Source organism: Mauremys mutica, chromosome 2 (genome assembly GCF_020497125.1).
Source record: "Mauremys mutica isolate MM-2020 ecotype Southern chromosome 2, ASM2049712v1, whole genome shotgun sequence".
NCBI classification, from domain to species: Eukaryota; Metazoa; Chordata; order Testudines; family Geoemydidae; genus Mauremys; species Mauremys mutica.
The window spans coordinates 89447785-89461999 of NC_059073.1; the positions used below are offsets into that span (position 1 = coordinate 89447785).

General features: G+C 41.1%; 1 protein-coding gene across 1 annotated transcript in view; it reads left to right on the forward strand.

Moving 5' to 3' along the window:
• Positions 1 to 13426, forward strand: part of ARHGAP28 (Rho GTPase activating protein 28) — a 107620-nt gene extending 94194 nt beyond the window's left edge. The window contains exons 10-15 of the mRNA XM_045003040.1: positions 461 to 543; positions 2183 to 2380; positions 3889 to 4032; positions 7688 to 7812; positions 10195 to 10259; positions 12118 to 13426. Coding sequence (XP_044858975.1) covers positions 461 to 543; positions 2183 to 2380; positions 3889 to 4032; positions 7688 to 7812; positions 10195 to 10259; positions 12118 to 12209 — 707 coding nt within the window. The 3' untranslated portion in view covers positions 12210 to 13426. The remainder of the gene's footprint in view (positions 1 to 460; positions 544 to 2182; positions 2381 to 3888; positions 4033 to 7687; positions 7813 to 10194; positions 10260 to 12117) is intronic.
• The last annotated feature ends 789 nt before the right edge of the window (positions 13427 to 14215 follow it).

Here is a 14215-nt window from a genome sequence, read left to right on the forward strand (position 1 = left end):
GAAATGAATGCCATGTATCAGAGCAGCATCTGGGATTCTCAGCACTTACTGCAGCAAGGAACCTTGCCATCTACAAAAGAAGTCTCGGCATCATTTCTCAGTATAACCTTTCCCCTTAAATGTAATCCTATAGTTTGTCTTTATGGCCCTGTAGTAGTTGAAGATGAAAGCAGAGATAAAGTTCCAGATGCACAGCTACAGGATAACTCAAGAGGGTGGGTGAAAAAGTGACCTTACTACCTTCCTGATCCTGTGGTAACTATATGCCATTCATTCCCAAGCAGCATTTCCCTAAATCAACAGAAAGCGGGGGTAGGGGGTGGGTTGATAGAGGAGCTATATGCTCTGGTTACACTGCTGGTGTAGTTGCAAAGTAGCCTCACTATGCATTTCAGAGTGCTTTCTAGCACAAATCTAATGTTAATTCTGACTTTTAAAATATTAATTATTATATTCTTAGAAGTCTCCAAGGTCAAGTTGCAGTTACAAGCTTTGCATCTGTTGATCATGTTGTTACCTGATGCCAACAGGGATACAGCCAAGGTAGGTGCTTTGTTTCATGATTCCTGCATCTGTATTCTTTGACTTTTAAATGAGAGTCAGAGTTTTTTTGTAACAGCAAATGATCAGACACAACATAAAAAATATTCATGTTGGTTCGTTATCATCACTCTGAAAAGTTCTCCAGTTCTCTGAGGAACAGCTAATGGAATGTGATATTTATTAGGAATAGTATCGGTTATGGATGTAGCCCTTGCTTAATAGTGAAGGATTCACAAACATATTTTTTTTAAATATATTAATTATTGGCAGGTATTTGCCAGAGAGTTTGGATCAATAACATTCAAACTACGGGCTTTTGCAGAGTTGTTCTCTTTGACAGTTCGCTAATTATGTATGTTATGTATCCATTTATTTCCAGTTTTATTTCATGTTGACATCTTTGTGCACATTTCAGTGTGTGGATTTCTTTTATGATAGTTTATAATCATGTGTTCCCAATACTACATATTAGTAGGGCTCCATGGCCAGCTGAGTAGGGCTCCATTCTTGGAACTGTCCTTGTCCTACTGGGTGACCTCAGACAAGACATTTCATCTCCCTGTCCCTCTGTTTCTTTGTCAGTAAAATGGGGATCATGATACTGACCTCCTTTGCAAAGCACTTTGATATCTACTGATATAAGAAATAAGTAGTAGTAATAGTTGTATTTGGCCAAAATCCATATCTATGAGCAGTGTTTCACAGGGCAGTCTAAGGGTCAATAGTGCTAATAATTACTGATGATAAGTTATTAAATGAAATAGAATTAGAAATACTAAAGGAAAAAAATTAATGTTCTTGTCCTTACCCACCTGTAACAAAGCATTGTTTTAATTTAGAAATGTCTTCAACACAATTTCTGTGGGGGTCATTTCTGAGTTTCTAAAAATGTGTTTATCATACACGGGCAGTGGTTTAAATAACGTTCTAAAATAACAAACTGGCAGAATGAATCCCCCAAAGAACTCCCCAATAACAACAACAAAACCTCAGCCTACTCAAGTGCACTCATTCAAGTGAAAGCCTGAAAAAACTGATGATTCTTGCACTGCGCCCAAAAGGACAACAAACTGCCCTTCATACTGGCACTGACATACAGCAGTGATTTCTAGAGTTGAAGCCCACTGCTGAGAACTCTTTACTTCTATCATCCCAGCAGTGTAGGGTGGGTACTTAAGGAGAGAGATGGTCATTAAGGTAATCAAGACCCAAACAATGTAGGACATATAGATCAATATCAACATCTTGAATTGTATGTGGAGATCAGATAGTAGATAGCAGAGCAGAGATGCAATATGCTCTCTCCAGGAAGCACTGCTAAGTGAGGGCCTAATCCACAGCCCATTGAAGTCCATAGAAAGCCTCCAAGTGACTTTAATGACTTTGGATGAGATCTATTCATGATTTATACTTGATGTAGGAGATATTGCTGAGTGGTCTTCAGGGACTGACCCAGGTAGAGCACAGTGTAGTAGTCCAATCTGGAGGACACAAAGGCATAGATAGCTTTCCTAAGTACCACATCCAAGGGGAGAGATTGCAGCTTTCTAGCCAGGTGCACTGTGGATTTGAAAATGTTGTATTCATGTTGTATTTCATGATGTGTTGTACTGAGTATGAGTGGCGCTGCTTTTTCCAGGCCTTTCTGCAGTTCCTGAAGAAGATAGTTGCTAATGAAGGGAAAAACAAAATGAACTTATGGAATGTTTCCATGATTGTTGCACCAAACGTCTTCATCTACAAAGGCAAACATGCAAACCAAGAAGAGATGCATGCAGCAGCCACTACAGCACACATAGTGAGACTTTTAATTAAGTACCAGGACATCCTGTGGACAGTGAGTAATGCTGACTACAGTATATGTGCTTTGGTTCCCATATTTGTTTTTCTAGGTTTCAGTTTTTGAATGCAGCAGCCACACAGAGACAAGGAAACATGCAGCAATTTCTGCCTGGAACACACAACTGACAATGGTGAAAATAATCTTTGTACAATGCTTTGGTCCATTAGCCTTGTCTTCACCTGCTATGCAAGCTTGAACTTTGCCCAAAGGGAAAGCGTTAATATATTGTGTGATTAGATTAATGTAAGCACAGCTAGCTTTAAGTCAGTCCAAAATTCTGTTTGTAAGCCATTTCCAGAAGTGGTTGTTTCATGTCTTCAAACTTCATAGTTCTTTCATTTACATCCATATATGTGCAGTGTGACATTGTGCTTTTACTTCTGCATAGCAAGTGTGAGACTCTTCACTTTTATTATCAGAGGGGTAGCCGTGTTAGTCTGGATCTGTAAAAGCAGCAGAGTCCAGTGGCACCTTATAGACTAACAGACATACTGGAGCATGAGCTTTCGTGGGTGAATACCCACTGCGTCAGATGCAACAGAAAAGAGCAAACTAACAAATCACTCCCCTCTGGCATTGGATTAGGCAAGTGGCATGCTCTCATTTTTGTCCTTCTATTAAATTGTTTATTTTCTACCTCATCTTCCACCCACCCCTTCCCCATCTGACTATTACATCCTGTCTGGCAGAGACTGAGAGTTCTCTGGGGCAGGGGCTGTCTTTGCTCTTTTGCATCCGATGAAGTAGGTATTCACCCACGAAAGCTCATGCTCCAATACGTCTGTTAGTCTATAAGGTGCCACAGGACTCTTTCCTGCTTTCACTTTTATTGTATCACTTAAGGGAGAAAGTGAAAATAGAGGTCAGCTTTACTCATTGGCTTGTCATTCTTTTATTAACCTTTCATAGGACTGGATGGAGTTGTTCATTTCAAGGCTACTCACTCAAATCCAGTCCATGTCAATATTGATCAGAAGTCAAAACCCCCTACCCCTAGCCCTGAGCTTATGGTGGCCTATGTGAATGTGCTGGCAGTCTCACTTCCTTTTCTAGGAGACAAAGGATGGCCCAGTGGTTAAGGCACTAGTGTTGGACCCAGGAAGTCCCTGCTGTGCCATAGCCTGCTTGTCTGACCTTGGGAAAACATTTAGTCTGTGTGTGCCTCAGTTCCCCATTTGTAAAACAAGGATAATAGTACTTCTGCTCCTCACAGGATGTTGTGAGGATGGCATTACAGATTTGAGGTGCTCAGGAACTATGGTAATGGAGGACATGCAAGTCCCCAAGATAAGCATCCTTATTGACAGTTTCAGCAGAGAGGTCATAGATTGAATGGGCATGGGAAATGAACTATCATTTCATCCCTAGTGGTGGGTGTGTGATATTGGGGAAATTTGCCCATATCTGCTTCTGGGAGTAAACGGGACTCACTTTTTTTGGGGGGCGGGGAGGTTTTTCACCCATCCTTTTGCATACACTCAGCCTGGGCTTCCTCTCTCTAGGTCCCATCCTTCCTGATTTCTCAAGTGCGAAAGATGAATGAGGCTACAATGAACAACACCAAGAGACAGATGATTTTTGACAAGGGTGTGAGAAGATTGCTGAGGAGAAAGACCATGGAACGAGAGAGACCTGAAAGATCAGAGGTTCATTAAGACATAACATATTTTTAAATGACATCTTTGAGTTCCATCGTGTCTACTAGTCTTTTCAATCCCCCTGGTGCTTTCTCCCATGCATGGGAAAAATCTCCTGTCAAATTTCATAAAGCTGCTACCTCATCCAATTTAAATCCTTCCTTGAAATCTACCTCTGTTGAGAAACTAACAAATCACTCCCTCTGGCATTAGATTAGGCAAGTGGCATGCTCTCACTTTTGTCCTTCTATTAAACTGTTTATTTTCTACCTCATCTTCCATCCATCCCTTCCCATCTGACTATTACATCCTGTCTGGCAGAGAAAGAGAGTTCTCTGGGGCAGGGGCTGTCTTTGCTCTTTTCTGTACAGTGCCTAGTACAACAGGACACTTACTGTGGGGTTCCCAGGCCCTACTATAATAAAGATAAATAATAACAATAATAATGTGTTCCTTGGGGGTTTGTGAGGCAAATAAGTTTTACCAGAGAGGAGCAATGTGAGTTAAGATGTTAGAATAGTAGGCTTTATATTTACAGAAAAATGTTTTCATTTAAAATAAAAACACCCTTGATTTGGAAACTTAACTTTTGAATCAGACAAGCCTGAAGCAAATTGGATTGTCATGTGCGAGAAGCTGTTTCGGGACTTGTGCTCTCTGGGCTTGATATGTTGCTAAGACAAATAACAGAGGTTCTGTGTAGAACTGGTTGGGAATTATTCGACAAAATGTTTTTTCTTGTAAAATGCCATTTTCTCTGGAAGGCCTCAGGTCCAGGATTGAATTTCTGGTCAAAACAAGAGAGAGAAACCAACTCACTCCAGAATAACCTGGTGGTTAGGACATTCACCTAAGAAGTGGGCGGTCCAGGTTCAAGTCACTGCTCCAAATAAGGACAGCTTCAATGGGCAAGAGTGGGAGAGACAGACACTGGATCTATATCCTAGTGGTTAGAGCACTCATGATAAATGTAGAGGAGCAGGGTATGCACTTGAACTGCATCTCCTATATTCCAGGTGAGTGCCCTAGTCATAGGACTATTGGGTCTCTCTCTCATGTTTTTTTCATGACAAATCTCAAAAGGTCTCTTTTTTGTTCTGATATGGAATGAAAGCAAATTCCAAAACCCCAGAATCTTTCATGAGGTTGAATTCTTGTTTTCTGACTAGAATTAGTTCTGTGCTTGAGTTCTGCAAGGGAAGATATTAACTGAATTGGTCTAAAGTACCCCCTTTTGGCCAGTCCCTCCAGTGGTGTTTTACAGTATGTGTTCTGAAAGAGAACGTGGGCTGCTCTTCGCAACAGAATGCTGAGTGTTCTGATGAGAGTCAGCAAAGTCATTTAATTACAAAGTCTACTTAATTACAGTAGATTAAGTGGTGGGCCCTGCTTTAGAATATACCAGCTTTACCTGGATCTGAGCCTGCCATGTAACCATGCATTTGTCTGGTTGGCTATGGTTCCACTGCTTGGTGACAAGCCATTGAGCAAAGTAATCATGCTCACCTGGCTCTTTGCAGGCAGCAACATGTTGCTGTTCCAACTACATGGCCGGGGACTCTTTCGGCCTCCTCCATTGCTATTTAGAAGATGGGTGAATGAGGAGCTGCTTTCTCCATGGACCATAAATGGCACCGAAATGAAAATGTTTCATGGATTAATCTGCTGCAGAAGTTACTAACATAACAATTAGAACAACATTCTGCCCGCTTATCCTTAAGTTTCCCGGACCTTTGTCAGAGGAGGAATTGGGGAGCTGGTCCAGGACTCTACAAGAGAGGAGATTAGGATTTGAGGGAAAGACATGAAGGAGCTGTTCACACTGCAAAAGAAGACTGACAGCAGCCAGTCTCAGAGTGGGTCAACTGACTTGGGTTTGCAGGACTCACACCAGACTTGTGTAAATGTTCAGTCTCAGGCTGTAGCCCAGGCTCCAAGGATCTGTTCTATTCAGCTTGGTAAGTCTGAGACTTGCTGCCACTAGGGTATTTTTGTAGTGTAGCCATATGCTAAAATAATATGGGAACCAGAGAGAGTAGACATTGGGGAAGAGAGATGAGGAAGTGCTTATGTATGAGTCATTGATTAGCCTTTACCCACTCAGATGTTTGGTGAGCACTAGCACAGGTGTTTTGTGAATGTCATACACACATACATATATGTGTGGTGCATATTTGTTTTAAATGTTGGTTCAAGATACTGCATTTTAGACTTGTGTTCATACTATAAGTGATAGGACAAAAACAGTTTATTCTGGGAGAGAAAAATGATAAGGCATCCAGATACCTTTAGCATTCTGAAATATAAGATGGTCAGCAGATGGCAAAAGTCTTTGTACCTGACAGGTCAGGGAATAGGCATTCCCAAGTAATTGGAATAGGAAAGGAAAATTTGGGGGTGAATAAGTGAGTTAAATTTCAAAGCATTTAACGTAAACACCATCTTTCAGATGTTCTAAATTATGCAGCGATAAAAGTGGCTGAGAGACTGCTATTGTTCTCTACTCAGGGTGGTATTAACTAGATTAGAATTGGGAAGCAAGCCTTACTAATTGATTTATCCTGCCATTAACCATAGAAGAATGAGTAAACTTTTATAGTTGATGGTCTGAACTCTGTACAAGGTCACATATCAATTAAGAGGAACCATATGGGATTTTATTATTTTACTGTGTATAAACTTGGATCTTGTTGAGGTTGTAGAGAGGGCAAAGAGTGAACTCAGTGTCCTTGCCTGTGGGGAATTTCTTCTTTAGAAAGGAAGAAAGGATATTTTCAGGTATAAAATATAGATTTTAAACAATTGCCGGTCCACTGGTTCGTGCTAAAGGGATCCCAGTTAACATCTGGACTTATTTCTGACTGCAATTAAAAATCAGGGATTGTAGTATATTCCATATGTATTTACATAAACATGGCACAGTGTTTGATTTTTGGGTGTCATTAGTCCCCATTCCGTCTATATACAAATTATACTAAACCAGGGCTCAGAGCCAGGACCCCAGAGGGGATGAAGGGTCCAAGCCTGAATCAAGCTGGAACCCAGGGTTCAAGCCCTATTGCTTTTGCAGTGTAGACACAGTCCCACTGAACTTGTGCTCTAGGAATCTACGAAAAGTATCCCACTGTCCCCTGGGGTCAATTTTCTTGTCCTCTGGACAGTAAAGTTTGGTGGACTGTCATGTTTTCCCATGCTGCACCCCGAATAAAGAGTTAGAGCAGCCATGTTGTAGCAGGATGCTAGGAAGTCTGGGATATGGATGTAAATGCTGGAGCCCGTTTGGGAACCAGGTTTCAAAATTTCTTAACCTGGGGTTACAGATGAGTGTAGACAATCAAGCCCTAGGTTAACAAACCCAGGGTCTGCTAATTTGAGTTCTACTAACCCGGGACTTACGCTGCAGTGTAGCAGCTAAGCTGCATAACCTTTATGTACTATCGTGTTAGATAAAATTTATAACTATGTGATTATATGAAATATATGATTTGTAGCTCATAGATTTATTGCTCTAATGATTCAGGCAGTCCATGTCATTGATTTTTAAAAGTAAACTTGAAAGTACTTGAAGAACTGCCCCTGAGCTGAGCTATGACAATATGTAACTAAACTTACTCTGTTGAATATTGACATGAGAGAACTGTCATTTTTTCCCCTGTGTCTGCAGACTCACATACCCGAGGGGGTGATAAGAGTTTATGCTCCACTGCATTCAAAAGTTTCTATGGCAATTCAATTGAACAGTCAAACAAAAGCCAGAGACATCCTGGCTCGATTTCACTGTGAAAACAGGTGGGTAAAAGCAGGAGGACATCAGAATATTTTAGTTTTCCGGAGTAATATCTTCACAGTCATTAAAGAATAGGTTGCCCCTTTTCAGAGGCCCCATTGTGTTATTCGAATGCTTTTTTTTACACTGGCAACAGTAATTATGATAATGGCGGTCCAGAAAAAAATTCTAATGATTGATTTGTGCTCTTCGAATTCTACTTAGTAACTGGCACCTATACAGAATCAGTCTGACTTCTGTTATGCCTGTGCTGAAAAATATAGTTTTCTAGGCTTTCTCCAGTTATAAGCTGGAAAGATTGTCTTAAATCTGAATGCACATGTTAATGCTTTTGTTATTTGGGTAAATGAATACCCATATTAGTATTTATAAGAATCCCATGCACTGTTACAGACTAGGGACCAAATGGCTGGGCAGCAGTTCTGCAGAAAAGGACCTAGGGGTTATGGTGGACGAAAAGCTGAATATGAGTCAACATTGTGCCCTTGTTGCCAAGAAGGCTAATGGCATTTTGGGTTGTATAAGTAGGGGCATTTCCAGCAGATCGAGGGATGTGATCATTCCCCTCTACTCAGCACTGGTGAGGCCTCATTTGGAGTACTGTGTCCAGTTTTGGGCCCCACACTACAAGAAGGATGTGGATAAATTGGAGAGAGTCCAGCGGAGGGCAACAAAAATGATTAGGGGGCTGGAACACATGACTTATGAGGAGAGGTTGAGGGAACTGGGATTGTTTAGTCTGCAGAAGAGAAGAATGAGGGGGGATTTGATAGCTGTTTTCAACTACCTGAAAGGGGATTCCAAAGAGGATGGATCTAGACTGTTCTCAGTGGTAGAAGATGACAGAACAAGGAGTAATGGTCTCAAGTTGCAGAGGGGGAGGTTTAGGTTGGACATTAGGAAAAACTTTTTCACTAGTAGGGTGGTGAAGAACTGGAATGGGTTACCTAGGGAGGTAGTGGAATCTCCTTACTTAGAGGTTTTTAAGGTCAGGCTTGACAAAGCCCTGGCTGGGATGATTTAGTTGGGTTTGGTCCTGCTTTGAGCAGGAGGTTGGACTAGATGACCTCCTGAGGTCCCTTCCAACCCTGAGATTCTATGAAGAGGTAGAGCAAGAGGAAGTCTGCTAGCCCTATTCTGAAAGTCCTTCAGCAAAGTCCTTTGGTGCTATTACATAGTTCTGTTCTTAAAATAAATCTGGCATAAATTGCCTGCAGTAATCCTTTGTTGTATTGATGATACAGGTTCACTAGTTATAGCTAGCATAACAATGTCTACAACTACAGTTCTAAGATGATAACAACCCTCTCCATCATAATAATGTGATATGGCAATTGTCCTTGTTACTGTTGATATATTAAAACTTCTAAAACTAATCACAGAAATAGAATGCAAAATAAGAGATCAACTGGATGTGTGCATTCCATTGCCTTCAATGGCACTTATGCACATATATCTGAGGGCAGAATTGGCCAAAAGGCTTTATGTAGGAGAAAAAAATAAACTAAAATAGTAGTGTTCTGCCATCGTTTTAATGTATTTGTTGTTCCAAACAACATTTCTATTTTCCAGAGTCTTTTTAAAACCACTTTTAATAGCAGAATAACTATACCACCAGCCTGGCATACTATATACCACCAGTCACAGATAAACTAGTTCCTACACTAATTTACACCCCGTATAATCCTACTGAGTTTAGTGGAAATTTAACAAGGTAAAAATTGGTGCAGAGCCTGGCCTTTTATAGGCCAGTGGCTCTCAACGCTTCCAGACTATTGTGCCCCTTTCAGGAGTCTGATCTGTCTTGCGTACCCCAAGTTTCACCTCACTTTAAAACTACTTGCTTACAAAACCAAATATAAAAATACAAAAGGTGTCACAGCCCACTATTGCTCAAATATTGCTGACTTTCTCATTTTTACCATATAAATCAATTGGAATATAAATATTGTATTTACACTTCAATGTATAGTATATAGAGCACTATAAAGAAGTGATTCTCCATATGAAATTTTAGTTTGTACTGACTTCACTAATGCTTTTTACGTAGCCTGTTGTAAAACTAAGCAAATATCTAGATGAGCTGAAACTTGATGTAACCCCTAGAAGACCACTCTGTACCCCTAGGGGTACACATACCCCTGATAGAGAACACTGTCATAGGCTATAGTTAATTCTGCTACTATAATATACTTCCCATTCTGCAAACAATATTCTGTAGTGCTGAATGAGGTATAAATGCTTACACTGAGTACATAAATTTGTCACTACTGGAACAAGATCTATAGAATTCCTTGTTTGTTTATGGTATAATTCTCATTTTCAATGTATGCAATCACAGTAATACTATAAAACACTAAAACTCAATTTCTTCTCCATAATAGCCATGCATCGTCAAAGAACACGGAAGTCCAGATCCAACGTTTATATGAAATTGGAGGAAACATAGGTAAACATTCTGAAAATTCAATTCTAAATTTCTTAATTCTCCATTTGTTTGATATCTTTACAGAGTAGAAGCTTCTATACTGCAGTCCCTCTGCAGAATGAAGGGCAAAATGTAGAGTGATCCAAAGCCCAGTAGTCAATGGAAAGATTCCTGTTGACTTCAAGGGCTTCAGAGAAGGTTCAGTGACCAAGTTCAGCTTATAACAACCTGATAAAGACATTGCTGCAGGACCCCTAGTCAATGTCTGTGTTCCTACCAAGTTCACCTGACCTATTTTTACTTTTCTCACACCTTCTTCATGCCTTCTGCCATGTAATCCCAATAGTTAGAGCACCCTTCTTCTCCTTGCTTGCCAGCAAATTCCCTCCCTATATTTAAATATATTCTCAAATCTCATTTCTCCCTTGATACCTTTCAGTGAGACCCTCCCCAAAACTTGAGATAGAAATGCAGGGGCTGGGAGGAATTCAACAACTCCCTGTGTGCCTATGTTTATTTAGATTGTAAATTCCTTGAAGCAGAACTATATCCATGTTCTGTATAGTGCTGAGCAACCTTTGGAATAAATATGATAGTAACAATGCATTGAAATTCAATGTGATCTTACCCAAAAGGCGAAGAAACAAAGCTTTTAATTCAATATTATACAACTACGTTGTTTTCCTTTCTCCTTTCTTACTAAAGATTATTTTGGACTATGTTTTAAATCTTTGCTTAGGCAGTTCGTGCTCAAATGGGAGTATATCTGCAACACAGAGTTTCTTTTTATCAATGCCAGTAAGAAACAATATATACATATAGGGATAAGAAGGAAGGTTATTGGTTACAATCCCTAAACTGAGAGATTCGTGCAGAATAAGGATACCTACAATTATGTTCATGGCAACAATATGGTTACTGTTTATAGTGAAGCCACAATGCTGGTGCATTGAGTGTATAACTAAATGGAGTGCAAGGAATTTTCCAGGTGAACCAGCAAGTGACAATAGATTGATCATTAATTAGAAACAATGTAGCGCAGATTTGCAGAAGCATCCTTTTCTGCATTATAATAAAGCATTTATAATAAAGCCCCACCCCATTAGACCTGCTGCCAATGCCAGGCCTGGTGAGGCAGAAAAGAAGAGTGTAGCTCAGTTCAGGGCTGACTGAGGAAGAGGCAGAAGCTAGCTGCCTCCCAATCTGAGGGGAAGAAGCACTGGCCTGCCAGCCAAGGCAGCCAGCAGGGAATAAGCACTGTCTCACCAGCCAAGGGAGACTGCAAAGGAGACCTAGGAGCCTCCAGCACCTAAGGTAACTGAGCGAGTGATCCCCAGAGACATTGTGGGGCTTGCCCTCGCGAACATGCAGATGCCCCACCCAAGGAAGCCTGGGACTGTGGCAAGGCACCACCCAAGAGAGGACCTACAGGAAGGAAGCGGCCCAGCAAACTGTACTAGAGGGGCCACGCCCCAGACTGAACAGACTGATAGCAGGTAGCCCAGGACAGTGGATTTTGACTCTCTGCTGGGAACCCCCCTCCTCCCCACCCCATTCAGGAGTTGATGTACACAGGACCCTGGGCTGGGACCTGGTGGAGAGGGTGGACCTGGGTCCTCCTACTCCCCTGGCCTTAAAGACTCTGTCTCCTCAACTAAGCAATGGGGTGGAGAACCACATGCTCTAGCCTCTAGGCCACCCAGACCTCCAAGCCACCTGTTACATGCACATTCAAATTGGAATGTGCACACACAAAACCTGACTCGCTTCTGTGCAGTTTGGAAACTTGCTCAAGCACGCTTCTGAAAATCTAGGTCTGTTGGATTTATCAGCATACCGAGAACAATGTATGAACAATTACTCTTCATTTTTGTTTCAGGACTGCATTGTTTGGACCCAGATGCATACATGTTAGATGTTTATCGTGCAAATCCTCAAGCAGAATGGGTGATAAAACCAAAATCAAGTTGAAGCTTACAAAGATATCACACCTCAGTGATTTGGAAAAAAGCCAAAAAGATGGCAATGATGCCTTCCAGCTCAAGAAGACCTGGCCACAGATGAAACCAAAGCATTTGTTATTTTATATATATTCCTCCCAACGTACTTTACCATTGAGCCTTTCCAAATACCGAATAGGTCATGAGAGCTGTTACTCCAATTTATGGAAAGTTATACAATGGTGACACTCACATGGATTATATTTGTGCCAGTTGTTCAATAGACATGAAGGAGGAAGGAACAGAGGTACTTAGACAACCTGTGGAATAGAGTATTTTTTTTTCACTTCTTGACTTGATGCTGAGAAAACACATTTTTATAAACAGATAACACAATGACATCTGAGAATGTAGTGAACGCTACCGACTGCAAGGTAATGCAAAGGAATCACATGGTATGCAAGAAGGGAAACACATCTATTAAACATGGACTATGGGAGCTGGACTGACAGCAGTGCCAAAATGTGTTTATGTGATAAACTCGAACCCTTCTGTCAAAAGCAAACCAGTTTATAACGTAAAATGTACATTGTTACAATATTTGTGCCGCTGACTCACTCATTAGTAGCTGATACTGAGGAGAAAGAACTACTGTGTAAAGACAAACGTACTGTTTATGTATGTTGTACTGTATATGTTACTACTATCAGCCTTCTGATACATCTTTCTCCAGTGTTGACCACATACCAATGTATTTGTAGCACCACTGCCTCACAAATTAAACAATACGTCCTTCTCCCTCCCTCCCTACTCTACACGGGGCTCTGAGAGAGACACTAGTCTTCCCCTCCAGTTTTCACTGACTAGTCAGGGGTTTAAAATGTTTTCTGCATAATTATCTTAATATGTGTGCTGAATGTCTTAAAGGGGCCATTTACAGACATTACCCTTTCTCCAAAACCTAGTATTTTCTAATTTTTAGACTAATTGTTTTTCCTTAATCTATTTTAGTTGAATGTGTAAGTAGTTTTTAGTCTTGTCAGCCATGTTCAGAAGAAAGATCTTGTCTGACACTTGTGTACTGAGGCAGGCATTTTTAGGTTTTTCCTCTTCATAGAGATGGAGAAGAGTTAGAGTCATAGACTTTAAGGTCAGAAGGGACCACTATGATCATCTAGTCTGACCTCTTGCACAATGCAGGCCACAGAATCTCACCCACCCACTCCTGTAATAAACTCCTAACCTGTGTCTGAGCCACTGAAGTCCTCACATCATGGTTTAAAGACTTCAAGGTGCAGAGAATCCTCCAGCAAGTGACCCGGGCCCCATGCTGCAGAGGAGGGTGAAAAACTCCCAGAGCCTCTGCCAGTCTGTCCTGGGGAAAAATTCCTTCCAGACCCCAAATATGGCAATGAGCTAAACCCTGAGCATGTGGGCAAGACTCCCATTACCCAGCCAGACACCCAGGAAAGAATTCTCTGTAGTAACTCAGATCCCATCCCATCACAGACCATTGGGTATATTTACTGCTAATAATCAAAGATCAATTAATTGCCAAAGTTAGGCTATCCCATCATACCACCCCCTCCATAAACTTATCAAGCTTAGTCTTGAAGCCAGATATGTCTTTTGCCCCTCTCTGCACCCCATGGAAGGCTGTTCCAGATGACAAGTAGGATTTATTATTATTTAACATTGCTATTGTGGTAGTGCCTAAAGGCCACAGGCGGGTTGGGCCCCACTGTGCTAGGCACTGCACAAACAAGTAATAAATAGCAGCCCCTGCTGTAAATTGCATACAGTCTAAAAGATGAGATTTAATAGGTCAAGACAAACAAACAGGCTGGGATGGGGTTGGGGAGCCAGTATAACAAATGTATTTACTAGAATATGCCCAATTCTTAGCCAGTCAGTAGCAGTGCCACAGCCCTCCAGCTAGCTAGGCATGATCAGGCTGTACTCTACTGCATGCATAGACATATGTTTGCACATTTGCTAAGAAGAGATGTGGTGATGCTCTAGCAATCAAGAATTTCT